This window comes from Acinonyx jubatus, chromosome D1 (genome assembly GCF_027475565.1).
Source record: "Acinonyx jubatus isolate Ajub_Pintada_27869175 chromosome D1, VMU_Ajub_asm_v1.0, whole genome shotgun sequence".
NCBI lineage: Eukaryota > Metazoa > Chordata > Mammalia > Carnivora > Felidae > Acinonyx > Acinonyx jubatus.
In genome coordinates, this window is record NC_069390.1 from 95939168 (window position 1) to 95966493 (window position 27326).

Sequence of the window (27326 nt, forward strand, 5' to 3'; positions counted from 1 at the left end):
AGGACAGAGGCCCCCCCACTTCCTCAGGAGAAGACGGTGCTGCGTCGGAAGGAAGCAGGCCGTGTGCTTGCTGAGCTGTGGAAAATAATTAAACCAGGGGAGGAAAAAGAAAACAAAAACCCAGGTCCTTTAGAAATCAGGTTAGGTATGAATGTGCAGGGCGTGGCCCCCTGTATAATTAGCCGCTCTGCTGGCTCTGGGAGCTGCCTGCTCCTCCTGGGCCCGTTGTGTCAGGCTTGGGCCTGCTGCCCCTCCTCTCCCTCCGCTCCTCCTCCTCCCCCTCCCCTGTTCCCTATAGGTGTTTCTCTGGGCTCTGCCGCCTGTCCCACTCCCCTCCGAGACGCCGGCCCGAGAGGTCACCCACCTGCAGCCCCAGCGAGTCCCAAACACGCCTGCCCAGTGACCCGCCATGGAAGCCGCGGATGCCTCCAGAAGCAACGGGGCCAGCCCGGAAGCCAGGGATGCCCGCAGCCCGCCGGGGCCCAACGGCGCCCTGGAGAACGGGGCCAAGGGCGAAGGCCAGGATGCCAAGACCACCAATGGGCACGGCGGGGAGGCGGCCGAGGGCAAGAGCCTGGGCGGCGCCCCGAAACCGGGGGAGGGCAAGAGCGCCCTGTTCTCGGGGAATGAGTGGCGGCGGCCCATCATCCAGTTTGTCGAGTCCGTGGACGACAAGGGCTCCAGCTACTTCAGCATGGACTCTGGGGACGGCAAGAGGTCCCCCTACGCCGGGCTCCAGCTGGGGGCCGCCAGGAAGCAGCCCGTCTCCTTCGCCGAGAAGGGGGAGCTGCGCAAGTCTATCTTCTCGGAGCCCCGAAAGCCCACGGTGTCCATCGTGGAGCCCGGGGAGGCCCGGCGCAACAGCTACCCCCGGGCCGACGGCGGCCTCCTCCTGCGCTCCAAGTCGGGCTCCGAGGAGGTCCTGTGTGACTCGTGCATCGGCAACAAGCAGAAGGCCGTCAAGTCCTGCCTGGTGTGCCAGGCGTCCTTCTGCGAGCTGCACCTCAAGCCCCACCTGGAGGGCGCCGCCTTCCGCGACCACCAGCTGCTCGAGCCCATCCGGGACTTCGAGGCCCGGAAGTGTCCCCTGCACGGCAAGACCATGGAGCTCTTCTGCCAGACCGACCAGACCTGCATCTGTTACCTCTGCATGTTCCAGGAGCACAAGAATCACAGCACGGTGACGGTGGAAGAGGCCAAGGCCGAGAAGGAGGTAATTTGCTGGGGCCTCTTCTGCGCTGGGGGCCCCCAGGGTTTGGGCCTCGAGTCTCGTCGGTCCCTGGCTCTCTCAGGATACGTTTCTTGCCCCTCTGCGCCTGCAGGCTGGGGGGCAGAGGCAGTTCCCTCATGCTCTGAGGCCTCTGGAGACAGGGGCACTGCCTGGATGAGCAAACGGAGGGGCAGGAACGACTGGGGGCCTGACCAAGGTCATAGGATAAATTCAAGTCTGATCAGAGAATCAGTGCTCAATCCTGCGCTCTGCCTGGCTGGGGCGATTCTTTTCTTTTTCTTTTTAATTTTTTTTAATTTGAGGGCCAAATAATTCTTACCACCTGAGCAGGACTGACCCCTGGGGCAGGGGTGATGGGGGAGGGGGAGGGCATTTGGGGGCCGCTTAAACGTTCTTTTCTTCTGGCTTTAGAGTTTGCATTTGCAGTACAGAGGCTTCTTGTTGTTTATCTGATCCCCGGGGCCGGTCTCTTGCCGTCCCCAGTGGCCTCCTTTGTCCTTCTCTCAGCTGGGCCGGCCCTGCGTGCTTTGTGTGGTTGCATGCACACGTGCCTATGCTTGTAGGTGGACACTACTTGGCGAGGGTTGGAGTTTGCATGTGGGCGGGATGTACGTATATGTGTGTGTGTGTGATATGTGCGTGTGGGTGTTTAGTGCATATGTTTGTGTAGGTGATGCCTAAGTGTTTGCATGGGTTCTGTCGACGTGATTGCGTCTGGGCTTCCACGGGGAGGAGCAGAGGCGTGTGGAGTCTTGTGAATGTGCTACACCTGGGGAAGGTGTTCTGGGCCAAAGGCTCAGCTGTGGTTGCTGCCCCTAGCCCCATGGATGCTGCGTCCTGCTCTCTTGTAACAGCAACGCGGCGGGTGGCCGTGGACAGCCTCCCCCCGGCGTGAACCTCCTGGTGCTCAATGTGGGGGACTTGACCTTCCTCAACAGCTTCTGTGACCATCCAGATGGGGCAGCCCGGGACTCCTCCCTGCTCAGCCTTCCTGACCGAGAGTTGGCCGATTACTGTCTTCCTGCACCCCTGGTGCCCACAGCCCTGGGCAGAGAGAGATGGGTTACAAATGAGGAAAGACCCAAAGATCCTTTTCAGAGGCCTCGTTTAGCCCAGGGAGGTGTTTCCTGTTCCCCAACGCCCGGACCCCAGCCTGGCTTCAAGCCTCACGCTGGTAGACAGGGCTGGGGCAGAGCCGTGGAACCCGTCCTTTGGGAGCTTACCTGGGAAACCACAACAGAGCAAGGGCCATCATCCTCATCCACTGCAACCGAAACCCTGCAGAGGGTTCTGGGAGGCCTGACCGAGGTCCAGCCCTGGGGTTTGCCTCTCGTTAGCCGTTGGACTGTGGACAGGTCCCTACCGCTCTCTCAGTCCTGGTTTTTCCATGTGTGAAACCAAGGTGTTGGACTAGACTGGCGGTTTTCAAATTCCCCCATGGAGTCCTAGGATTCTTGGAGATGTCTTTGACACCTCCCCGACAAGGAGGGGGCAGATATTGGTGCCAAGGGGCTTCCGGCTCCCACTTCTACAAGCAGAATACATTCTTATTTATCTGTTTTATACGTAGGGTTTGCCCGCAAAGTGCGTCTGAAACAAAAGTATCACCTAAGAAAAGTCCAAGTGCCCCTGGAGGACTCGAGGGTCTTGGTCAGCCCTCTGTGGAGGCACCAGAAACTCAAGAGTTCACCTTCCAGTGCCTGGGGCTGCCGCAGGACTCTGAGACACAGCCCTCGCCCTTGAGGGCTCACGATGTAGGTCAGGAGGCAGAGCTCAGACGCACAAACAAGCCTGGGGAACATCCGCCCAGTTACACAGAAGCAGCCGTAGATCAACATCAACTTGTAGAGGGCGGAATGCCAGGCCAGCTGGACTGTAGCAGTCTCCTCTGTCTCCTCCTTCACCTTGCAGACAGGGACACATGCCCAGGGAGAGGAAGGGATCTGTGCCAGCATGTAGAGGAAGAAGCCCCCTAATTCTCTTCCAAGATTTGAGAGCAACTGAGAGGCAGGGCATTGAGGGGATGGGATCCAGGATACGCGTGCTTTACAGGGGCTTTCAGAGGAAAATGTCTGATCCGCCGGAGTGACTAACGGTGGGAACTTCAGACAGCGTGTGTGTGCGTGTGCACGAGCGTGCACCAGCAGCCAAGGGTACAGGGAGTGGTGCGAGCCAGCTGGGAGACTGAGCTGGAGCACGGCTGTTTGTCTAGGCCTGGCTCTGCTGGAATGTCAGACGTGGGGGACGTTGGCACAGAGCGGGGTTAGTGGGGTGACTGATTGAAATGAATAAGCGTGTCAATCCCGGCGTCCTTTGGAGGCATCCCCTGCAGACCCAAACGTCAACCCACACACAGGTTTTTTTTTGCAAGGAGCCCTGTCCAGAACCTGTTCTGCAGGCCGGCTGGTGAAGGCCCAGGTGAGGTCATCTTAGACCTACCTTGAATGGTTGCATTAGGCTGCAAAGGACACCCAGGGCTGTGGGGGTGCTCATCTCCCAGGTTTCAACTCTCCCTGGAGCCTCTGAGCGGAGGCAGTGTTGGGGGAAAGGCCACTTGATGCAGAAGCATGACAGTCCTTCCTCTGGTGGATCCAAGATCAGAATGTTCTAGTCCCGCTCCACAGATGTCCTCCGGTCTGCCCTCCTGCCTCTGGACGGGCTGGAGTAGGCTGATGAGATTACATTGTACATATCCCTCCTTTTCTGTGTCTCACGGCCCGCCTCCTGTCTTATCCCAAGTCCCTCCTGCTGCATCGACTCAGGAGGGAGGACTCCTCCTGGCCCATGGCTGTCTGCTCGAGGGTGACCTGCCCGGCCTCTGCACCACCAGCTGCGTGGCCCTGGCATGGGTCTGGCCTGGGCTCTGGGTCGGCAGCCTGGAGAGGCATGAATGGGGGAGCACTCGCCTGTGGGTGCTGAGGGGAAGCAGTTTATCCTGTGAACTATTTGGAGACAGGGGAAGAAAGGGACCGGCAGGTGGCAGGAGACGCATGCGTTTTTATGGACACATCTATGCACCAGATGTTTACATGTTACTCCTGACAACAGCCCCACAGGGTGTGTGCTTTTCACCTATTTTATAGATGAAGACAGAGGCTTGAAGGTGCTAAGAGACTTACCTGAAGTCACAGTGCAGAGCAGCAGAGCTGGGGTTCGGACTGTTCCGGTGGCTGTTTCCTCGCTACCATTTTTCACAACGAAGTTTATTTATTTTGAGAGCATGAGTGTGCAAGCGACAGGATGAGAGGGAGACAGAGTATCCCAAGCAGGCTCCCCGCTGCCATCACAGAGCCCGACCCGGGGCTCGAACCCACAAACTGTGAGATCAAGACCCGAACCGAAACCAAGAGTCAGGTGCTTAAGCGGCTGGGCTACCCAGGTGCCCCTCTAGTATTTTAAACTTTGTTTTCAGGTGATGGCAGGCCTTCCAGGGGGGCCACTGGGCCCAGTGGCTCCCAACAGCCATCCTTAAGTTGGAGTCACCTGGTGGGTGAATCATGACACTGCTTCCTGGGCCTTTCCCTGGGAGGTTCTGGTTCAGGGGGTTGAGGCCTGGGATCTTGTATTTTTAAGTCTCCCTTGGGGATTCTAACGTGGAACCAGGTTGGGAGTCAGGGATCACGTCCAACATCACCAGGAGGAAACTGAGGCCTGGACAGGCGGGGCGACGTTCTCAAGGGCCCGCCGCTGGTCTGGAACCAGCCTGGGTGGTACTGTGTCTGCCCCCAGTCGCCCCTTCCCTGTCCTGACACCCGAGGAAGCAGAAGGGACAGTAAGCCTCAGTGAGACAGACTAATGCTGGGCTGTTTGACATCTGGGTGGAAATGGGGAAATCCATCCAGCATTTCAGATCCTTATCCAGATAATTACCATTTGTCTGAGAGTACAAATTTGGCAATTAACTGGCTCATTTGGCAAATATCAGAGCCAACGGCCCGTGCGGTCAAATCAAGCCAGAAGAGGATCACAGCCTCCTCGCCCCCTTCCCTGGGGGCATGCAGGTCACATGTCCAGGTGAGCGCTCGCTCGGGTGTGTCTGAGGGCCCCATCGGATGGAGGCACCGGCTGCTGTGCCGTCACTCTGCTCTCAGGGAGACCTCTGGTCCCCCAAGGCCAGAAGGATTTGCAGGCAGGGTGGCTTACCCAGTGCCCATCCCGGGCAACAGAGCGGGAGGCAACCAGATGAGTGTAGGAGAAGGGAACAAAGGAGGCATTTAGGGACAGGCCTGGGCAGGGTGGAGGGAATGAACCGGGAGTAGGAGGAAGTGATGAGGAAGGTGCAGACAGGGATGGAGGGGTGGGGAGCTGAGGCCCCAGCAGCAGGACTGAAGGGGAAGGACGCTGTCCGGGAAGATCCGGAGAAGAGGCTGCAGGTGAAGAGGCCACATACTACGACCTGAGTCCTTTGTTGTATCTTGGGCGCAGCGCCTTTCTAGTTGTGAGAACTCGGGCAAGGTACGTCATCTTCTTAGGCCTTCGTTTCTGAATCTGTGAAATGGGGTGACACCAGGTTAAAGGAGACAACGCCAGACATGTAGGTGATATTCAATAATACAGTTAAGTGGCGTTCCTCCTCCTAGTGTTGTGGGGGAACCCAGGATCGCGGAGCCTTCCTACGTTATCTTATTTCCTACATCCCGCCTTTTCCAGCTTCGTGCAGCCCTGCTAAGCGGGCAGAAACTGCCAAGAGCCACACAGATGCTGGCTGCGTCCCCAGGGGTCTCACCCCAAACCCTCCTCTCCGAAGAGCATAGCCCTCATCCCAGAGAGGCGAGCAAGGACCATTCTAGCAGCACAGAGCTCCCAGGCCAAGGGCCCTTCCCTGATCCCGCTGCGTCCTGCAAGTCTGGTCTTGCGAGGCCCTCTCCCAGCCTGTGTCCGACTTCCCCAGTGCCCCAAAGAAAGAAGGAGACTAGTCTCTCCTCCGCCCTGAGTCTCCCGCCCACTGCTGCAGACAGTGTGGCTCCACTTGTGCCCCTGCCCTCACATGTTTCCAGATCAGCCGCCTCCCCCTCCTCCCCTCTGGCTCTCCTCGCCACACCTCTGCCAGCCCTGCTGCCCTCTTCCCTCCTTCTCTTCCGCAGGATGGGCTTCTAGGGTAGGCCCTGGCCCCGGCTCTCCATTGTGCTACCCCCTTCCTTCTTACTCCATGGTTCTTCCACTCTCTTGGCCGGCGAATCCACACTTGTCTGGTGAGACTTCTCCTCACCTGCAGGCCCCAGCCCAGCCCCATGTCCCTCCTTCCCCCCACAGCGGCTAGCAGGTGCTGCTTGCTGCACGTGACTCCCCTGGCCTTCACCTTCTCTGGTCATACCTTTTCCCACTGGCAAGGTTGGCCTTCCCTCATCCCCATTCTGCTTTCCCCAGGGTCCCCCGGGCTTCTGTTCCCCACGATGCAGGCCTCTGTGTGTGCACCCTTCACTGTGTATCCCAAGGCCACACCTGCGGTCCTCACTTCTGGACACCAGCTAGGCCCCACCTGATCGCACTGTCCGCCCCCCGCCCCCCGCCCCGCTCGCCTGTGCCCCGCTGGCCTGCTCGCCACACTGCACTCACTCTGCCAAGCCTGGCCCGAGCGAGAGCGTCCGGCACGGCTCCTGGTCCACGGAAGGTGCCCCACACAACACGATGCTGGGCCACAGGCCGGGGCTCTCTCTGTGCTGGGCACCTTCTGACAGCTTCACTGTCCTGCTCCCAGCTCTTCCCATGACCTCCTGGGGGGCGGGCCTCTTGTTGTGTCCACGGAAGATAGCGCCACCGAGGCACGGAGCACTTAAGTCGCCTGCCTGGGGGCGGCAGTAACTGGATCCAAACGTTTAGACTCGCAGTCCCGTGCTGTGGGTGGGCTCCCTGCTGGATCCCCCAGCCTCGTTCATGGGAGGGCTGCCCCTGCCCCCCACCAGCCACAGGCCCGGGGGTGGGAGTGAATGCACTTTCCTTCTCTGCTTTCCTGTCCATCAGGCTTTGTTCTGGGGGTGCCGAGGTAGGGGAGAGAGCGCCCGGCCAATTCCCCGCCTCCAGCCAGGTCACGAAGTGGCTTCCAGCTGTCCCCTTGACCTCGGGCCTCACCCAGCATCTCTCCCGGGATGGGCAAGGTGCCTGGCACAGACCCATTGTCCAGACTCTTGTCTCTTCCTATGACCCAGGTCCTTCCAGGCCACTGGATCTGCTCTACTCTCTGTGGCCTGGGCTCTCGGGCCCTGCATCCTCAGGGAGCGCGAAGGTTGAGTCTCCGTGTCCACAGTGGGGTCTTACTCCTTTGCTCCCCCACCGCGGTGTCTATCAGCTCCTGGCTTCTCCCCAGCCTTTTTCCAGAGACCAGGCCGGACCCTGTCCTCAACTTCCTTCATTCTTTCCTCCGGACCACCATTTTCTCTCTCTGGTGATGGCGTTTTCCACGTTACGGGATTTTCAGCCCATTGCCGGTGGGGCGGATGCTTACCGAGAACTCAGAGTCTCCTTGCCTGGAGGGCGCAGGAGCGTGGGCAGAGAGCGGGTGTGGGGTGGGATCAGGGGCCAGGGAGCTCCACACCTCCTGCCCCGGGCCTTCCCCATCTTCTCCACCAGCTCCCTGGCCCTCTGGGCACCCTTTCCAAGAAAGCCAGGGAAGCTGTCTCCACTACCAATCCACTCCCCTTGGGCATGTGCTGAGGGACCCCAGGTGGCGGCCTGTCGTCTGGGTGGAGCACTCTAAGTGTGACATGTGGCGAAGTCTATACCCGGCTCAGGACCCCGTGCCAACGGAGCTCACATTCCCAGTGGTTTGTGGCCTCCTCATCTTGACTCTTCTTGTGGGTTCCTCAAAGAGGCAGCTGGAGAAAGGCTTGGAACTCTGTGTTCAAAACCCAGGGTAGTGGGGTGACCGCAAGCACCCCAAGGCATTCTCAGATGCCTTAGTCTTCCTGCCTGTTGGGTGGAGATCACCCACCAGTCTTCTGAGCTGGAAGGTGCTTTGAGAGCACTGGCAGAGGGCCCAGCAGAACAAAGAGGTGCTTCCTGGCTTGGCCTAATCGGCTTGGCCTTGGCTTCATGCCTCCCCTTTCGTCTCTGTGGTAGCTGGTTTCCAGAGAAGGCATTTCCCCAAATGGAAGGAAAGTATTATCTACACTTTCCATATCCATTAGAGCTCCCCTCCCAAGGCACCTCTCCTGGTCCCCTTCCCGACCCACCCCAGACCCCAGCAGCCTGTGTCCTCCCCTGAGCGGGGGTCCCTGGAATCTCTGCTTGTCTTCTCTTATCCTCCCCCCCTCCCATCACTGCCTCACTCACTGGTCTCCCCTTCCTCCTCCAGGGACCCTGAATAGAGGTCCCCATCCTGCCCAAACTGCAGACTGCACTCTCTTTCCTGTAAACAGGTTTATAGCTGTGCCTGTCCAGACAGGAGTCCCCGCTGGTTGCAGCCTGGGCTCCCGCTTGCAACACAGGCCCCACGTCATGGCACAGAAACGTTGCACACTGTTACTGCCACGGGATACTCCCTGGGCTGGGCTGGGCTGGGCTGAGCTTGGCTGGGTCCCTTGCTCCCCCAAGCTTGAAGGAGACAGGAGCTTTCTTCCCTCTTCCCAGTGGCCACAGGTCCATTGAAAGGAGGGGGAACCCCATAAACAAACCTCCTTCCTGCTCACTTTGGGCGGACAGACCTGGCGGAGGTTTAGTCCTTATAGAGACACAGCTGGGATGTCCAGACCCCGAGGCCTGAGTTCATAGCAAAGTAGTGTTTGGCTTGTTGCTGGATCCCTGATGAAGGGCACAGTGCCTGGCATACCTAGGGTCCCGATGAATGTCTGCAGAATGGAGGCCAAAGGGCTGGGTGGCAAACCTTGCCCAAGCCGGCCCCCTGGGTGGGTCCGCTCCTGGATTCTCTGGTGCTCCTCCTCCCCGACTTCTCCAACCTTGGCTCCTTCCCTGCAGACAGAGCTGTCGCTGCAGAAGGAACAGCTGCAGCTCAAGATCATCGAGATTGAAGACGAAGCTGAGAAGTGGCAGAAAGAGAAGGACCGCATCAAGGTGGGCCGCCTCCATGCCTCAGCCTTGCCGTGGGCTCACCCCACCTGTCCCACCTGCGAGGAGCCAGGCTTGGCCCCCATCTATGCTGCATGCTTCTTCTGGCTCCTCCCACCCCTCTGGCATCCCCCACCAGTTCCCCTTCTAAGTCTGGGCCAGGCATTTGGGTGGGATCTTGTCCATCACCTTGTGCTCATTTGACATCATCCTAGCAAATAAAGCCCCTCCAGGTCCTCCAGGGGTGGAGCAAATAAAGCCAACCGGTCCTCCAGGGCCCTCCACTGTCTGCTCTGTCTACCAGACCACCCGGCCACCAAATGCATGATGTTGTCCTTTGACTTGTGCCAGTATGGCTGGATGTATGCCTGCCATGGTTTGAGTAACTACCAACCACAGTCCGAAATCACTGACTCTTGACCCTGGCTGCATAAACAGCCCATCAGTTCACTTTCTGAATGATGTTTGGTTCTAGCTGAGTTTCATAGAGCACAGCCTGACTCATGGGGGAACTTCTGGGTCTCTGGAATCGCCCAAGGTTGGAATGATGGCTCTAGTCAACCCACCCAGGGAGGAGTCACAGATAGATAAGGAAGAACGGGCTGTAAAAAACCCTGGCCATCTCTGTCAATAGATGATGTCAATGGTGCCTTTGAATGAGATTCTTAACCAAACAGGCTTGCTGGGTTGGGGCAGTAGAAATACCCTGCCTGGCTCTGATTCTGGGTTGGGAACCTAAAGATACATCCCACGAGGGAGTTTCTTTTTAATTATGGAAAGCCTTTTTCTTCTCTCCTCTCACTCTGGACCCAGAGCTTCACCACCAACGAGAAGGCTATCTTGGAGCAAAACTTCCGGGACCTGGTGAGGGACCTGGAGAAACAAAAGGAGGAAGTGAGGGCTGCCCTGGAGCAGCGGGAGCAGGATGCTGTGGACCAAGTGAAGGTGATCGTGGATGCTCTGGACGAGAGGGCCAAGGTGTTGCATGACGACAAGCAGACCAGGGAGCAGATGCAAAGCATCAGTGACTCAGTGCTGTTTCTGCAGGTAACAAGGACTTCCTCCACCATTCAATCCCTCAATTCTTCCATCTGCTTTCCCAGATCTTCATCCAGCATCCATCTGTCCATCATTCATTTATCTGCTACCCATGTGTCTATCCATTCACCCACCATCCATCCATCTATCCATCCATCCATCCATCCATCCTCCATCCCATCTGCCCATTTACTTTTTCCATCCAAGCCATTTTCCTGTCTACTCTAAAGATGGCACACAAATATCACCTTGTACCAACTTCAGTTGATATGTATTAACGTTGCTTCGGGCTCAGCGGGAAAGAGTTCTGGGATTGATTAGCGATGCCTGCTGTGGTTATGGGGGAGTGGCATGTAAGCGCTACCCATGTGTTGTCCTTGATCTTATCTGTGTGTCTGTTCCTCCACCCATCCTTCCAACTGCTAGAGTGTTTTGGGTACTACAGCATGCCCAGGACTCTGCTAGGTGCTGTGGAGAATAGAAAGGTACAAGATATGGTTTTTGCCCCCCAGGAGCTACAATCCAGCTGGGAAGATAAGATGTGTACAATTAGAGAGCAATATAGAAGAGTGTGTAATTAAATGATAAAGCATGTGGTTCGGGAGATAAGTTCTGTGGAAGCTCTGGGAAGGGCAAGCAGGCAGGAGTAATCTAAGACAGCTTTGTGGAGGAGATGGAATTTGAACTGGGTCTTGAAGGCCCAGAGAGGTTTGAGAAAGAGGAGGGACTCTCCAGTGAGGGGGAAGGGAGGGGAGAAGCACAAAGCATGAGGCAGGCTTGAGTATGGCACGTAAAGGTGGAGGTAGTGCCATGGCTGGCCCAGAACATTCTAGAAGTTCCTTGCATTTCCTTAGTGCTTTCACTCCCAAAGATGCTACAGCTTGTGTCACTCTCATAAACCCCTGTGAGGTAGGATGAAGTGTCCAGTTGTGGACGTGGGAACCGTAGAGTCGCATATCTGACTACCAGCTCCATCAGAGCTGTTAGCCCCCAGTGGAGTTTGGTCAAACCCTTTCATTTCACGGAGGGAGAAATTTATGAGGACAAGTGTGGCTAGTTGGTAGCAGAGCTGTGTCTTGAATCCAGCACATTTGGCTCTGGGTACTGAGTCTTCCAGCTGGACTGAGAGCCCCCTGCAGAGGAGCCCCCCCCTCCCCCCACCAGCTCCCAAAGACCTAGAAAGCTAATGGCTTCTTTCCTTCCTTGGTAGGAATTCGGTGCATTGATGAGCAATTACTCCCTCCCCCCACCTCTGCCCACCTACCATGTTCTGCTGGAGGGGGAGGGCCTGGGACAGTCGCTTGGCAACTTCAAGGATGACCTACTCAATGTGTGCATGCGCCACGTTGAGAAGATGTGCAAGGCCGACCTGAGCCGCAACTTCATTGAGAGGAATCACATGGAGAACGGTAGGTCCCTCTGTGGGCAGGTCCCACGGCCACGGGCACTTTCCTCTGAGGCCAATCCCTGCTGCCTGGGCTGGCACTAGCCAGCCAGCCCCTCATTGTTCCAAACCACCCATCCTACCCGAGGGATTCAGGGATTGTAGGCCTCCATTGAACTTGCTGCCAAGGTCATGCAGTGATTACAAGGGCCCTCAAGGGCAGCGAGCGTCTGGGCACTGGCTGCACAAATGCCTCCTCTCGGTGGGTCATCCATCAAATTCAGGGATTAATTTCATTCAGGTCTACATCTGATTATGGAGCTCAATCCAACAGCTGTGTGGGAAAGCAGATGCTGCCGTTTGTAAGGGCCAGACGCTAACCTGGTGGCTTTGCAGACTCCAGTAGACATGACCCAGAACCGCATCATGCTTGGAGGGAGAGCTTACCTGTCACCATGGCTACACTGAGTGGTGTTGAGCCCAGAGGCTAGACCTGGCCTAATGGGCTGGCTGGGGACAATGTGATACATGTGTCTCAGTGATTCACCAGCTCCCCTGAAGTCAGCTTCTCTTCTGAGTCATGCTGTCCCCCACGGAGGCCAATTGAATCATCTCATAGAAAGCCTCCTCATCTGAGAAACTAGTCCATTAAGTCTTTTCTCACCAGCCCAGCCTAGTCCTTTCAGGGCCTGAAGCCAGAGCACTTTCTCCCAAGGCCCCACCCGGTGGCCCAGGCCCAACACAGGGCCTTAAGGACACTTCTGGCTCCAAACACCCCAAAGGAAGTGAGTGGTCCCTGTCTTGTCTCCAGATGGAGCATGTGATTCTTTGGGGATGAGAAGGGGATAACGGCATGCAGATGTGCTGAAGTTTAGGGGGGCATCTATATATGTTGGTGATGGTGCCATCACACGGTGTCCCTGTGAAATGTGAGGGACATTCAGTCACATCTGAGGATTCTTGAGCCATTGCAGCAAGACGATAATTTGGCTTCAAGAGGCATTCAGATCCTGAACTCCTCCTAATGACAACGGTGATGACACTGATGGCGATGGCTAACAGTGACTGAGTACTCCCTGTGTGCTGGCCTTGTGGGAGCTCTCCACTTACTGCAGCTTATTTTCCATGCTGGATGGACTGCATTTCACAGATGAGAAGGCTGAGGCTCGGAGGAGCAGCTTTCCGAAGGGCACACAGCTAAGCAGGGGATGTAGTTAGGATTCACACTCAGCTACTCAGTTTTCCACGTCTTCCCTTCCGAGAAGCTGCCGCTGCTGGTGGCTGTGCAGAGGGGTCGGGGAGTGTGATGATCACGGTCCCTGGGGTAGGACCTCGAGGGCAGAGCCCCTCATCTGAGGTCTGGCCAGACCAACGAGGGTGGCCCTGACTGGGTCAGGGTGGCCTGTGAGCCCTACCGCCCACCCGCCCGCCGTGCCATTTCTAGGTCATGGCCGTGCTGGCCATGGCCTCTGTGCAGGTGTGGCCCCATGCCCGGTGCACAGTGTGCAGGGAGGCGCTTCGAGGAGCAGGGTGGTGGTGCTGCTGATGTCAGTGGCCCTGCACCTGTGCCTGGGGCCCTGGGCCTCCAAGTCGGTTCTTGGTTGCTGCTGTGTTGTTGTTGGGAGTGTCCCTGGCTAGGGCGGGGTGGCCGGGGGGAATGGGTGGGTGGCCAGTGAGTCAGACCTCCTCTCCTCCCGGATGCCAGCCTGCCCATCGGACCAGGGACTCAGCCTTAGGCCCGGAGACTAAGAAGCACCAGATCGCCTTCATCCGGGGCTTGCCATGGTGGTGGAAGGGTGGGTGGAGGCTGGGCCAATACCTAGGAGTGCCTACTGTGTGTCAGGCCCCTGCTAGGCACAGGTGGTGGAGATACAGGATGGGGGTCTGAGCCTCCTCTCGTTCCTTCTCTTGCCCCGGGGAGAGGGAGAGGGAAGGGCAGAGGGAAAGTAGAAGATGGGGAACTGGTGAGAGGAAGGAATGGGGTGGGGAGGGCGAGCTTGGCTCCACAGATCTGTTTGGGTTTGGGGGTTTACTGGTGGGTGGGGGTGGGGTGGGAAGAGTCAGTGCCCCTCCCATTCAGCTCACTCCCCTCTGCGTGCCTCTGCTCAGCCAGCTGGATCCCTGGCCATGGGGGTCAGCGTGAGGACGTCATTCCATCCCCTCGGGCCACCAACAGTGGCTGGGACGAAGTGAGGAAGTGGGGACGAGGGCTCCCACCCCAACGCTGCCCTTATGGGCCATGTGACATTGGGCAAGTGGCTTCACTTACCTCCTGAGCCGCAGTTTCCTTGTCTGTCACATGAGGATGTACACAACCAAGAAGAAACGGAGATCGGCAGCGCCTTGTCAACTGCAAGGTGCTGTCCCTGTGGCCTTACTGCCAAGGCTCAGTCCAGGGAGAAAGATGTCCCACTGTAGAGTCTCTCTCGCCTCCTGGGAGCTCAGGAGCGGAGGGCAGGGTGTTGCCTTCTCTGAGGTCGGAGACTCTTGCCTCTCCCTGGGACAGAGGGGCTATGGGCCAACTCAGCAGAGCCCAGGGATGCCCCCAAGGGCCGGCTTCTCCTCTCCACTTGCCCCTCTGGTGACTGAACCCTCTCCTTCCCAGGGGGCGACCACCGCTACATGAACAACTACGCTAACAGCTACATGAGCGAGTGGAGTGCGCCTGATGCCATGAAGAGATACTCCATGTACCTCACGCCCAAGGGTAAGGGAGAGACCCTGCCGTTAAGGGCCACGGGCCCGGAGACTCAGCCGGGTTCCGCCTTGGTCGAGTGACCGTCACTCGGTTTGCCTCGGGAAGTCCTGGGACATACCCGCTGTCCCGGTAGAACCTCGAACGGTGCCCTCTTTCACCCTCAGAAGCATCCGGGTTAGAGATAAGTTGCTGGCACCCTGCCCCTCACGGCTTCCCTCCCCTCCGGAGGGTCCCTGCCTCCAGTCCGAACCCTTCCTTGCCTTTCCTCCCGGAGGGTCCCCTGGCCGCTGTTTTCACCAGCGGCCATCTGCCAGGCCTGAGCCGTGTTCTGCTTCCGCTTGAGTGTTTGTGGTCCCGTGGGAGGCTGGCTCCTCCAGAGCCAATCTGCTCCTCAAGAGCAGGGAGACCGACGGCTGGTTCCACATTGCCTCACCTCTCCCTCCCGTGCCTGCCGCCTGGCCCTCCCTCTCTGGGCCTGGACGGTCCCAGCCGGGTGGGGGTACGGGCCAGAGCCTGCCTGTCCTCACCCAGGGTGGTAGGTAGCCTGTCGCATTCTTCTGCACTAGCAACAAACCACAGTAATGCCCGTTACGTAAGGGTGGGTGTGCCAGGCCTGTGGGCCCTCAGACAGAAGGTGTGTGAGTGGGGGTGGGGGGCGTCGGGAGAAGAATGGGGGTGTGGGGAAAGGTGGGAAAGGAGACCGGAGACGTGGGGAAGGCGCAGGGAACTGGGGAGGGGGGGCCTCCAGGCCAGAGCGCTGATTCACACACCTCAGACACACACACACACACACACACACACACACACACCATGGGAAGGGCGTAGGGGATTTAGAGAGATGAGCTCAGCGGGAGAAGACTCTGCGCTCCACCCAACTTGAAAACAACACCTGGGCTCTGGCAGAGGCATGGCAAGGCAGCTGGGCACCCCGGGTGCCCCCTGCCCCACATTCCTGGTGAGGCCTGCCCCTTCCCCTCCTGGGGCTCTGTCCCAGGTCTGCCAGTGGCTGAGCTGCACTAACCAGCCTCCCCAGCATCCCTTGCCCAAGCTGGTCCCTCTGAGGACCCCGGTGTGCATCGATCATTCCCCTTGGCTGGCCCCTGCTGGGCTCCCCTGCTCTGTGGAAGACCAAGGAGAGTGTGGGTTCCAGCGTGAGTCTGGTCGTGGGGAGGGGAGCAGAGCAAGAACAGGGGTGGAGGGAGGAGCACAGAGCTGCCAAGGGGCTGTCCCAGAGCCAGGACCTGGTGACCTTGGCCTGGTCACTGCCCCCTCTGAGAGGAGACAGATTAGGCTCAGATGCTAGGAAGCCTTTCAGCTTGTCACTGAGTCAGGCTGTGACATTTGTAGGTGGAAGAAACAGGTTCATCCGGTGTCCCCGCCCCTGCACGGAGGACAGGAGGAAGGAGGAAATTTGCCCTCCGGGAGCTCCCAGGCTCAGGGTAGAGGCAAAGGAAGGGCCAGGGAGAGTCGGCAAGGGGATCGGGAAGCAAGGCCCACCCGAGGGCCACTGGCATGAGTCTGGGGGCCCCGGGGCAGTGGGCTCGGGCAGGGAGACTTCCCGGTGGAGGTCAGCTTCCAGGCCCCCCGAGACGGGCAGTGTGCTCAGTAAAGAGGCGTGGCTGCGACGGACAGAGGGCACCTGGGTGAGAGGAACCACAGGCACAGGGGTTTAGAGAAGGACCAGCAGGTGCTGGTTAGGTGGGAGGGGAGGGGCCGAAAGAAGGACCCTGGCACATATGGGGAGTGTGTTTTCTTCACCTGTGAGGTGGGGGTATGAGTCCCAGTCTGCCGTTCTCTCAAGATTGTGGGATCCCGAGTTTGGAGGTTGCCTTGCAGTGTAAGGTCTTGTCTCCGGACGGGGAAGCACCCGAGAGGTGTTTGCGGGCACCCGCTCACCATCTCTGGAGAGCTCTCGTTTGGCCCAGGGCCTGATGCCTGGGCCCCCTGCACGGTTGCCGTGATCCTCCTTCCTCAAGGGCTCCTCATTTCCTGGCCTCTGGGGTCTTATTCACACAGGGGACTGGCTCAGGAGGGAAGTGTTGGCTTTTCCAGCCTCTGGTGACCTTCAAAGCCCCCTGGGTAGGGTGACCATACACCCCAGTCTGTCCAGGTTTACACCTGTGTTCTTGCATACTTAATAGCCCTCCTTCCTTCTCAAGTGTCCTGGCTGGAGGGCAGATTAAGTGACTGCCTATCCTAGACCCAGAGGAGCTTGGTGGTGAAACCCAGGTCCTGAGACAGGCAGTGGGGGCTGTTCGGGGACCAGGAGTCCCATGTAACCCCCAAGTCAGGAACCATGGGCCTGCCTTGAACCAGACCCACCTTTCTGCAATGATGGTTCCTGCTCATCTGCTTCACAGGTGGGGCCAGGACATCGTACCAGCCAGGGTCCCCCAGCCGCCTCTCCAAGGAGACGAACCAGAAGAACTTCAACAATCTCTATGGCACCAAAGGTGAGAGAATGGCCCAGTGTGTAGATGGGCAGGGCTCGTGATGTGAGGGGAATGTGGGGGCTGAGGCGGGCTAGGGGCCCAGAGACAGGTGGAAGGGGGCCTGCTGAGCTCAGAGTGTGTGCGTGTGCGTGTGTGTGTGTGGGGGGGGCGGGTGTGACCTCATTAGTTGGGCTACGGAGAGGCAGCCGGGCACCTGAGCATCTCTGAGTCCAAACGATCTTCCTCCCCCTGAAGGGTGAGTCAGGGAGACTGGGAGCTGGGGTTAGGTGTAGAAGCTTCCCTTAGCAAGCATGGGGACACAAGGACCTGAGGGGGACCCAGTCCTTTATGGATTTGGACACTTCTGCACGGAGAAGTCACGGTGGTTAAGACAGACTAGTGTAGCTGTAAAGGGAGAGGATGGCATCATATGAATTGGGGCCGTCCCTGGAAATCCGGGAGGTATTGCCACCCTTCGAGGTGAGTGGCATGCCCTTAAGACCCGGAGAAGGTGAACTAGGGGCGGAGACGTGGCTTCCTCTGGGAGAGCTGCCAAACACAGAGACCCCTCTGCCCGGTGCACCGAGGGCACCGTCATGCCAAGGGTAGGGCCATGCACCCCAAGAACCCAGGTTCCGGGAGGCTCTGAGGTGCGTGCCAGCCATGTGCAGGGAAGGAGGGGATTGGGGCATCTCCACCAGAACCCCCACCTCGGATGTGGCACCGGGAGGTCTGAAGAGGTGAGGAAGGGGGTGGGGGACCTCTTCGGTGAGGACACGGGCCCTCAGAGATCTGGCGGGTTGGAGGGTCAAGGGCACCCGTGGGCAGGGCACTGGCCAGGCCTCTGTGTCAGGACTGGGTTCACACTGTTACTACCACATGCATGGTAGACGCTGGGTCTGTCCGGCTCACTGCTGCAAACCTGGAGGGGGGAGCTCAGCAAACACAAGTTGAAAGAGAGGAGGAGTGGACAGTGGACAGAAGAGTTGAAGAGTGTTAGGAGTGGATCCAAACAAGTGGATGAAAGGGTGTGGGCCTCTGGCCCCTCGGAGCTCTGGGTGGGTCTGCTCCCCAGGGGCCGTGCTGGAGAGCCCTCCCGAGGTCCCCTTGGCAGGGGCTCACGGTGGGGTGGGCAGGCGGCCCCAGCCATCTCTGACCGCCAAGCCCCAACGTCAGCCCCACGCAGGCAGCTGTGGGAGAGGACCACCAGGGAGGGGGCTGTCCGGACTGCTGAGAGGGAGGGCCCGGGACGGCTGTGTCGTCCATGGGGGGCTCTGAAGCCCCAGACTTGAACGTCCCCATGGTGCTACTGCCGTTCTTTCCGTGCCCTCCCTGCTGCCTCTCCTCCTCTAGACTACGGGGCATACTTCCAAACGGACACTTGTTCCTGTTCAACTTGGCAAGCAGAGTTTCAGGAGTAGTATCAGCCGCTTCCGTCCCCGGGTGTTCGCATGTGTTTGTATTTATTTGTTCTTTCGTTCATTCCTCCATCAACCATACAAGGAAATCTTCTAGGAACCGGGCTCAGTGCCAGGTGCTGCGTGTGATGCTGGGCCAGACAGTCCTGCCCCCTGGCCCCATGGAGCCCGGGGGGCGGGGGGGGACACAGACGATGGAACTTGCCATTAGGACCCAGGGGGAGGAGGGGTGCAGGGTGACGTGAAGCCTGGGGCCGAGGCACACGCAGATTTGGGGGAGTGACAGGGAAGCTGACGTCAGGGATCCAACATCTGTGTTGAGGATGGGGAGCAGGTCGAGTGTCTGTGCCAGGGGCGCTGGGGGAGCTCAGGGGTAGCCCGGATGGAGGGTGGAGTGTTGGAGAGGAGGGAAGGGAGGTGAAGCCGGGAGATGGAGGTGCCGGTGAGTGTGGGGGCGGCGGCCCAGGAAAGTGCTGTGCGCTGATTGAGGACTTGGCACCTGAGTCCCGGCCTTGAGGTTGGGCAGGGATGTGCAGACACCTTGTGGTTTAGCGTGAGTTTGATGGCAGGAAGGATTGGCAGGAAGCGGGACGGGGGCTGGACACATTGGCAGAAATGGTCTCGTCCTGCCCTCGGCGTCCCCATATGCGGCTGCACGGGGGGAGCACGGGTCTGATGCCTCTTCCCGTGTCCTGCCAGGTAACTACACCTCCAGGGTCTGGGAATACTCCTCCACCATTCAGAGCTCTGACGACCTGCCCGCTGTCCAAGGCAGCTCCTCCTTCTCCCTGAAAGGTGAGCGGTCCCCACCCTGCCCTGCTTTTCCCGTCACTTGCTGAGCTCTGTGCTGGTCTCTGCTTCCTCCCTCACCAGCCGCCTGCCCTGTAGGGCACAGACCCCGGCTTGAGAGCCAGGGAGCTGCCTCCACCTGTGCCTCTGCTGTTAGAGAAGCGCGGGCTACACCAGTGATGGCCACTAACGATGAGCCACAGCGTCAGGACGTGACCATGCCATATGCCCACTGCCACCCCTGACATCCCCAGGGTGCTTCCCTCGGGCCTAACTTTGGAGTCCTCCCGCTGCAGAAGGTTTACTTAACTTGGTTCATCCGGCGACAGCCGGCCTCAGTTGACTCCAGAGCCCTGTGGCCACGTAGCAGCTGCCAACACGCTGCAGAGTCAGAGTCCTGTGAAGCCTTCTTTCGCAAAGGCAGGACTACACCACTTCTAAGGCCTCCCGAGGCTGACTCTGCTCCCCAGAATTCTTTGATGAAGCTGAGCGGTCAGTGACTCATGTCCCCTGAGGTTGGCCAGGGCCCTCGTGTCTCTTCTGAAAGGCCCCAGGGACAGCTCTGTGGACTCCGGTATAAGCCCGTCTGTCTTCGGACAAGCATCTGGCCCGGAAGCAAGGATAAGCAGGTTGGCCAGAGTCAGGGAGGGGGAGGAGAAAGGGGCTGTGCAGGGCAGCAGACCCCCAAGCTGTGGCCTCCGAGGGTGGCTTTATGAGTCAGCTGTCCCTTCCGGGCTGGACTCCCAGCCTGTACCCAGGGCTGGGATTCTTGGAAGGACCAGCTCCCCTTGCTCGCCTTACAAGGCAATGTGATCAGAGGGTCCCGGCCCGCAAGACCCCCACGGATGTCCTCTCCCCGAGCCAGGCCCAGGAAACCGGCACTTGCCCTGGCCTTGTCTGCCTCTTAGCACATCCCTCCCTGCTCTCTGGTCAAGCCTCTAGATCAGAGGCCACCAGTCAGGGAAGACAGTCACCCTCTGGTGTGATTTGGAGCTTTCAGGCTTCCCTGGATCCCCCCATTGGCCTGCAGTACCTCCCCTGTGAAAGGCTTGGCCCGAGGACAGCCCCTCCTCAAATATACCGAGCCCCAGAGGAACAGCCCAGGAACATCTGTGGTCGCCTTCACACAGATCAGCCCATCCCAGCCGGTAATGGCCTCGGATGGGGGTTCTGGGCAGGTGCCTGCCTGTGTGCGAGCAGAATCCGCACACCGCGCCCCCCCAGCCCCCCCCCCCCCCCCCGCCGTGAGGGTGGACCCCACCTGCACCTACTCCCACGGCCCTGGAAGGAGGCAGAGATGCTCAGCGCTGGCTGGATAAGGCTGCCAGGATAACCGCGCTCCGGGGCGAGCTGTGACTCCCTCTGGCCCCTCCTGGGACCAGGCCGTGCTGCTAATGCCTCTCTCTCTCCCAGCAGGCACTGGGAAGGTCCCCTATCAGTTCACCACCTCGGGACAGGCCACCACAGAGTTTTCCAAACCCCTGGACGGCAGTGGGCTGTTTAAAAACAATCCTGGTACCTGCCCGCTTTCCCTCCCCTTGTCTCTCCCACAGCAGGGCAGACGGGACATCCTATGGGGCTCTCTGCCACTTCTAGGGGACCCTGGTCCCTCCTCCCCAGAGTCCCCTGGAAGAGGGATGCATCCCCGCACCCACCACCCCCTCCCTACCCCCCCCAGCACCCTCCCTAGCTCACCCTTCCCCTGGACTTCTGTCTGCTCTACTCGGCTGGTCTCCTGGACCACACCCCCCGGCCCCACCCCCATCCTCCCCTCTCTCATGGCTGGCATGGGTTTTTCTTTCTGGGAACTGAGAATTGAGATCTGAATCCCCCCCTCTCCATCTGCCACTCAGGACCCGTGGAACCCTCTCTTTCCAAGGCTTCCCCCACCCCCAGATGCGGGGAGAGACCTGGCTTCTCTGCTCTGTCTCCACCCTCTTGCGGAGGGCAGACCAAGAGAAGGGTCAGCCTGGCTGGCAGCCTGGCAGGGCTGCAGGTGGTTTCTGGGCCTGACCGGCTCATCCTCCTCTAGAGCAGCCCAGAACAGGGCTCCGGGCTGCCCCAGCCAAGGACAGACCCTGTTTATGTCTTGAGCTTCTCTAGTCCGGGTCATAGTCCGTTCCTCCCCAGGCCCTGCGGACTGTCCCAGCAGGCCGATGGCTGAGGCTGACAGTGCCTTCCACTGTTCTGTGGTCCAGAGGTCCTCCCAGATCCCACTGGGCTGAAGGGGAGTGGGGTAGGTGGGAGGATCAGGCCCGGGTAGCACCCATGTGCTCTGGGCTCCGTGGGCTTGCTCTCTTAAGCCCGGACCATAGCCACCAGGCAAATTACTGCCTGTCCCTGGCCCCAGCCTCCCGCCCCGCAATAGGCCACAGGCAGAGGAACTGGGCAGGAGGAACGTGGGGATGGGTTTCGATACCCCACAAAACCTGCGTTCACATCCCAACTGCCGCTCCCTTGGCCGTGCAGCTGGGGCCAACCGCTGAGCTCACAGAAACGGGGTGAGGCTGAAGGAGAAGCCGTGTGCAAAGTCCCCACGGTGGTGACAATGGAGCCCTGTCCAGGCAGCGTGGGCAGTTGGAAAGGGCGCCTCCTGGTGGAAACGCTGGCAGGTTGTGCTCATGGGAAGAGACAGAGCCAGTGGTGTGAACCTTCAGGGTGGGTGGGGGGAAATCCTTGGGGAGTAACGTGAGCCTGACCTGGATTTGGTGGCCACACTCCCCTGCGGCCTGGCCCCACCCTCCTGGCCTGTTCCTCCTCCCTCTGTCTGGGTGCCTTTTCCCTCTGGCCAGCCTCCCCAGGGTTTTCCACTGCCCCCCCCCCCCCCCATAGCTGCTGCATACCTCTTGAGGGGTAGCCACACTTGGTAATGGGCTGGATGGAGCTTGGTGGTCACTTTGGAGATGGCACCCGTGTTGCTGTGGTCCTGGAGGCCCTGACTGCCCAGCCCCTCTCCCTCTGACCGGCACCTCCTGTTTCTGCAGGCTATCCCTCCCTCATCAGGAGCCAGAGCCCCAAGACCCAGCCCCAGACTTGGAAATCTGGCAAGCAGACTTTGCTGGTGAGTAAGGGGCTGCCAGGAGAGCCTGCCTGGGCATAGGTGTGTCCAGAATGGGCACTGAATGGGGCTCCCCAGGGGCAACTTCCCAGGGGAGGTGATAGAGGGATGGGGACATCTCTGGGATGGAGGGGGGAGGCGACAGTGGCCTGAATATGGACACTCAGCCAAGGGCAGTAGAGACCTAGGGCTAATAGGCAGTGGGTCTGGGTAAGCACACACTTTCTGGGCCTCAATTTTCTAATCTGTAAAGTGGGCAGCCCTGGGTTTTTTTTTGGTTTTTGGTTTTTTTCATTTGGCAAATGGTTGCTGGGTGCCTGTGTTTGCTGAATGATAGCTTTGTCCTCATCAGCTCTGACAGTGTGATATTCTCCATCCAGGGGACAGACATCCTAGTGACGGGTCCCACTTCCCTGTGGCCATTCCCCAGCTCTGACAGCACAGAGGCCATGGGGGTTATAGTGCGGTGAGGCAGAGGCTACAGTGTTAAGAATAGAGATGTTTTGGGTTCAGTAGCTAATGACCCTGAACCAGGAACTGAAAAGCCACACAAGAGGGGAGCATGACTTTGGGGGCCAGCCAGCTCATGGGATCCCATATTCCCTCTCTGAGACTGTTGCCCCCGTTTTATAATGTAGTACTGAGATGAAGTGACCCCTGATAACCTTTAGACCTGACCCAAGACCTAGGCAAGCAGGGGCTTCCTCAACAGGCTGTGCCCCCACCTTCTGCTGTGCATATCTCTTCCCGCTGACAGAGTCAGACAGCTGCCCTGGGGTATGGGTGGCATCAGGGGCTCTGCCGGGGACAGGGGCTCGAGTCCCTCGCTCCCTGCTGTCTTTGCATTTCGAGGTCAGAGTGTGGGGAAGTGATTTGCTCCGGGCCACGGTGACTGGGGCTGGTTTAATTGGAGAGAATCTTTTAATTTGCTGGTGAGGGGAGCTAAGTGATCGTGTGTGTAATTTGGAGCTGGGTCCAGAGGCATTGTAGCAGCAGGACTGCAAAGAGCAGATATGGGGAGAAAGAAAGAGGGTTTTTGTTCCTGGACTCGGTCCTTCCCCTCCCAACCACATACTCTCACCTCCGAGAGCCTGGGTCCCAGCAGAGAAGGCTCATTAGCACTGCTTGGCAGGTAGGGTTCTGACGTCCGCAGCTCGCACCCAGCACTGGAAGGATGCTCGTATGTATGAGGCAGGTGATCATATGTGAAGAAGGCTGGCCTGGGGGTCCGGAGACCTGGGGTCTGGCCCTCACCCTCTTACCGACTTGCTGTGTGACCTCATGTGAGTCCTTCTTCCTCTGGGCCACAGTTTCCACGTCTGTAACGAGAGTCAGATGGCCTGGATGATCTCACAGTCCTCCCAACTCTGATGTGCCATGACCCTGAACCAGGGAGGGGACAGGGGCAGGCTGGGAAAATGGGGACAAGCCCAGAGGCCTTGAAGCTCTGTTCCTGCCTACCCACCACTCTGGGCTCTTAACAGGACAGCACCCTTCACTGACCTGTGGCCCATTTGCCTGACCCAGCCTTCCAGAAAGAAAGAGTTCATCCATTTCTAGGTCTATTCATGTTGCCTTGTTGCCTACCTTCGGGTCCAGGCCTATTCTGCCACCGGGGAGCTATGTGACTTTGGCCATGCCTTTCTCCTTCCTGGGCTTCTGTCTCTTGTGTTGCTTATTTTTAAAAACATTTTTTTTTTACTTTTAAAGATTTTGTTTTTTAAAAGTAATCTCTTTACCCAACATGGGGCTCGCACTCAACAACCCTGAAATTAAGAGTCACGTGCTCTACCCACTGAGCCAGCCAGGCGCCCCTCTTGCATTGTTTAATAAGTGGTTTAACCGAGGTCTGAGCTAAGGACTCGGCCCCCACATTCCTCAGGCCCCCAGTTCTGCTCTGGACCAGACGTGGGCAAGGAGCTACCAGTAGATACAAGTTTCCAGGCAAGCAAGGTCAAGGGCAGGGGCTGGAAACATCCTCGGTGTCTCCTGTACTGGCATCAGTGGAGGGTGAGATGGGCTCGGTCCCTGACCCAGCTCAGGGACAGAGCCACTTCCAGAAGCCCACAGAGAGGCCAGGGGTGCTCACACAGGCAAGCAGCAGTGAATCCCGGCCTCTTCGCTGCTGGAGGATTTCTCAGGGCCCTGGTGAGCTGATTGGGAGCAGAGTGGGGGGAGGAAAGTTGTTGCTGACTCTGCTGAGGACGCTTCCTGAATCCCGATGAGGGGCCAGGATGAGAGAGGCAAAGGGGCTGGGTTTGGGCAGCTGGGTGTTGACCTGCACCCTCTCTGTCAGTGGGAGTCATGCGGAGACGACAGAAGCAAATGCTTGAAGACCCAAGAGGTCTTTCGGAGACACGGGTGGAATTGGGGGGCGTGCTCTGGAGCTAAAATGCTAGGGTTCAAATCCCAGCTCCCCTACTCAGCTGCTGGGTGGCCGTGGGAAGCTGCTTAGCCTCTCTGTGCCTTGATGTATTCATGTATAAAACAAGGATGGTAATAATAACCCACTTAATTGGGTGGCTGTAAAAACCTAAACGGGTCCATCTATGGAAGACCCTGGTAACAGCATAGTGCGGTTCCATAGAGGGGAAAGTGTATACAAATGGGGGCTCTGGTGGGCTGGGGGTGTTCCTGGGCCACGGAGAGAAGGTTTGATGAGAGGCTGAGGTTCTTGCTCCTTTACCAATGGACGGGAATGAGCTCTCATTAGGATATGAGCCCAGAGACTCCAATAATACTGGGGCCCAACCCCGCTCACAAGGCGGGGAGAGCTTGCAGGTGAGGCCGCAGCGCCCTAGAGTTGTGGGTTCAGGTTACTGCTGCTTCCTGCGGGGACATTAGGCTAGGGGGTCTGGCTAATAGGCTCAGCTTTCATCTGCCTCCTCTAACGACTCTTGTTTCCCCCCCTCTCCCGCAGTCTCATTACCGACCGTTCTACGTCAACAAAGGCAACGCGATGGGGTCCAACGAGGCCCCGTGAGTTCCAGACGGACAGAAACGAGGCACTGCCACCCCTGCCCTCCCCGGCTGATCCTATTCCTCTTGGCATCCTTCTCATCTGGGTGGATGGGAGCCTCCCCCCTCCTCCCCCATCAGCCATGCTCCATCCAGGCCCCTCTACAGCGTTGGGACTTCTGATGGTCACCGTCTTTCCTGTGCTCAGAGGCCAGCCGTCGCAGGGGTGGGACATAGGTGGGCCTGCCTCCCCTAACCCACCACCCTCCTCCAGGGTGGATTGCTGGGGCTCCCATGGGTGCCCACGTGGTAGCAGCCTGCCTCTCCTGCCCCCCCTGCTGTCTTGAGGCCTGTTGGCCATTTCTCTCCAGGGCTCCTTCCCGTGTGATGTGGTCAGTAGATGCTTGGCCAAGATAGTTGCCCATCTCCCACCTGCATGGGCCCACCTTCTTCTTCCCAGCAGCCCGGCCCCATCAGGAGACTGGCCCTAAGTGCCCTGCTCTGGTCCTGCCCACCAGTGCCCAGCCCGGAGGAGCCTGCAGGCCCTGGCCACCATGCAGGAAAAGCTCCCAGTGTCTGGCGTCATCCTGGCCACTTTGGGCGTCACCATATCTACTCTGAGTCTGAAGTCCCTGGGAATGGGCTCTCCTGGCTGTTAGGATGGTCTTAGCCAAGATACTTCCCTCTTCCACCAGCTGAGATAAGCAATTTCCTCACCATGATACAATCCATCTACGAAAACAGCTACGGGCCCAGCTGCCCCAAGGGAAATGCCATTTACCTATGGAATTTTCATGGTTCTGCAATTCTGTGTCCTCTCCAGCAATGGCAAGTGAGCAGGTGGGGGGACAGTGGGGCTGGGCTGGTGACTTGCAATTTCCACGTAACTGCCGCTGTTTCCAAGGGTGCCTTCCACACTGCTCCGCACCCGTCTTCCTCCTCCCTCTGACTACCTTCCATGTCACACACCGTCATGGGGCTCGGGGCCTGCAGAGGGGACCAAACCAGGAACGGCAAGGTGGGGCCCTTCCTCCTCTCGCTGTCCCTCCCAAGGGCCCTGAGGGTTCTGGGGAGGGGGACATTCAGCCTGGGCTTTCCCCTCCTGAATAAACCATTGATCACCCACTTCTGTACTGAACAAGCATTTCTCGAGGGTCACCAGAGGGGCCCTCTGCTGAACACTTCCCCACCGCTGGGGGCATTGGAGTCATCGTTCCTCTTTCCTCCAGAAGACGTGGCTCCTTCAGGTCTCCCTCCTCTCCTTCCCCACCTCCCATCAGAGTCCCTGGGGTGCAGTGCAGGAGACCGGACCTTTGTCAGGCGGGCCTCAGCTAACAGTGAACAGAAGGGAGGATGGTGGGGTAGGGTCCTGCGGTACACTGAATACCCAGAGGGCTTTGCGTGCTCTGACCGCCTCCCCTACCCCCTGCCAGCCAGCCTATCCTGCAGTCCTTGGAGGAGAGCAGGACCCCTTGGAGGGGAGCAGGACCCAGGAGTGGCTGGAGTCGAGACTGGCCAAGCGCTTCTCTGTGGTGGGGAGGGCTTTCTGGGCAGGGGGACCCCACGGCCAAGGCCTGGCAGGAGAACCAGTGGGCTCCTGAGGGCAACACCATCCTGGGCTGGGGGCATGCAGGAAGGAGATGAGGCTGTCCAGGCCCTGGAAGCCCAGAGAGGCCAGGAGGGGTAGTCAGGGAAGGCTTCCTGGAAGAGGCAAGCAAGACTTGGAAGAGAGAGGAAGAGGGTGCAAGGAAAACACACCCTTTCCCTGGTGTGGCCGGGAACCCCCCCCACCCCCCCGCCACCGGCCGCAAGTCTTCTTCATTCTCACTGTCCTTCCTTGTTCTCCCTACCCGAGGCCAAGGGACACCAGGGGAGCAGCTCTCTCCCCTGCCACGTAGTCAAAGTACCTAAATGAGCTAGCTGCTGGTGCATCATGGAGGGACAACCCCCTTCCCTCCTCCCTCTCCCTGCCCTGCTGGGCCAGTGGCCAGACTTTCCAGAGGGGGCTCCTTAGAATCAGAAAAGGGAGGGGAGAAATGAGCCAGAAGCAGAGGACAGAGGGGAAGGAGTAAGACAGGAAAGGATGGTGAGGAGACATGGGGCATCTCGGGAGGATGTGCAGCAGTGTGAGGGAAGCTACCTACCACGGAAGCAGTGTGCTGTGTCACCTCCGTGCCTTCCCTTGGGAGCTGTGAGGACGGTGTCCCCTAGGTTGGCCGCTGCTCCCTGCAGCCCCTGACCATGAGCAATTCTCTCTGGAGCCCCTCCCCCAGGCCAGCAGGTCCAGCCCGTGGGCACTGGGTGCCCTACAGCCTCCCA

At 58.8% G+C, this 27326-nt stretch overlaps 1 protein-coding gene across 3 annotated transcripts; it reads left to right on the top strand.

Moving 5' to 3' along the window:
• The first annotated feature begins 280 nt into the window (after positions 1-280).
• TRIM29 (tripartite motif containing 29) lies at positions 281-26132 on the top strand. 3 transcript variants are annotated; one of them, XM_027036740.2, is made up of 10 exons: positions 281-1213; positions 9143-9238; positions 10046-10279; positions 11481-11679; positions 14260-14361; positions 16713-16805; positions 18902-18997; positions 20405-20506; positions 21976-22052; positions 24970-26132. In XM_027036740.2, exons 1-10 carry the CDS (start codon positions 410-412, stop codon positions 25030-25032), a joined length of 1866 nt encoding a protein of 621 aa, XP_026892541.2. In that variant the 5' UTR covers positions 281-409; the 3' UTR covers positions 25033-26132. The 3 variants fall into 3 exon arrangements, with proteins under 3 accessions (XP_026892541.2, XP_014927549.3, XP_026892542.2); XM_015072063.3 differs by having other exon boundaries at positions 20408-20506; XM_027036741.2 differs by lacking the exon at positions 20405-20506 and having other exon boundaries at positions 284-1213.
• The last annotated feature ends 1194 nt before the right edge of the window (positions 26133-27326 follow it).

Excerpts from the sequence above, each read along its gene's own strand:
- TRIM29 (XM_027036740.2), top strand. The coding sequence starts at position 410 with ATGGAAGCCGCGGATGCCTCCAGAAGCAACGGGGCCAGCCCGGAAGCC. Across the intron at positions 9,239-10,045 it reads AAGAGAAGGACCGCATCAAG|AGCTTCACCACCAACGAGAA; the intron begins GTGGGCCGCCTC and ends CTCTGGACCCAG. Across the intron at positions 11,680-14,259 it reads GAGGAATCACATGGAGAACG|GGGGCGACCACCGCTACATG; the intron begins GTAGGTCCCTCT and ends TCTCCTTCCCAG.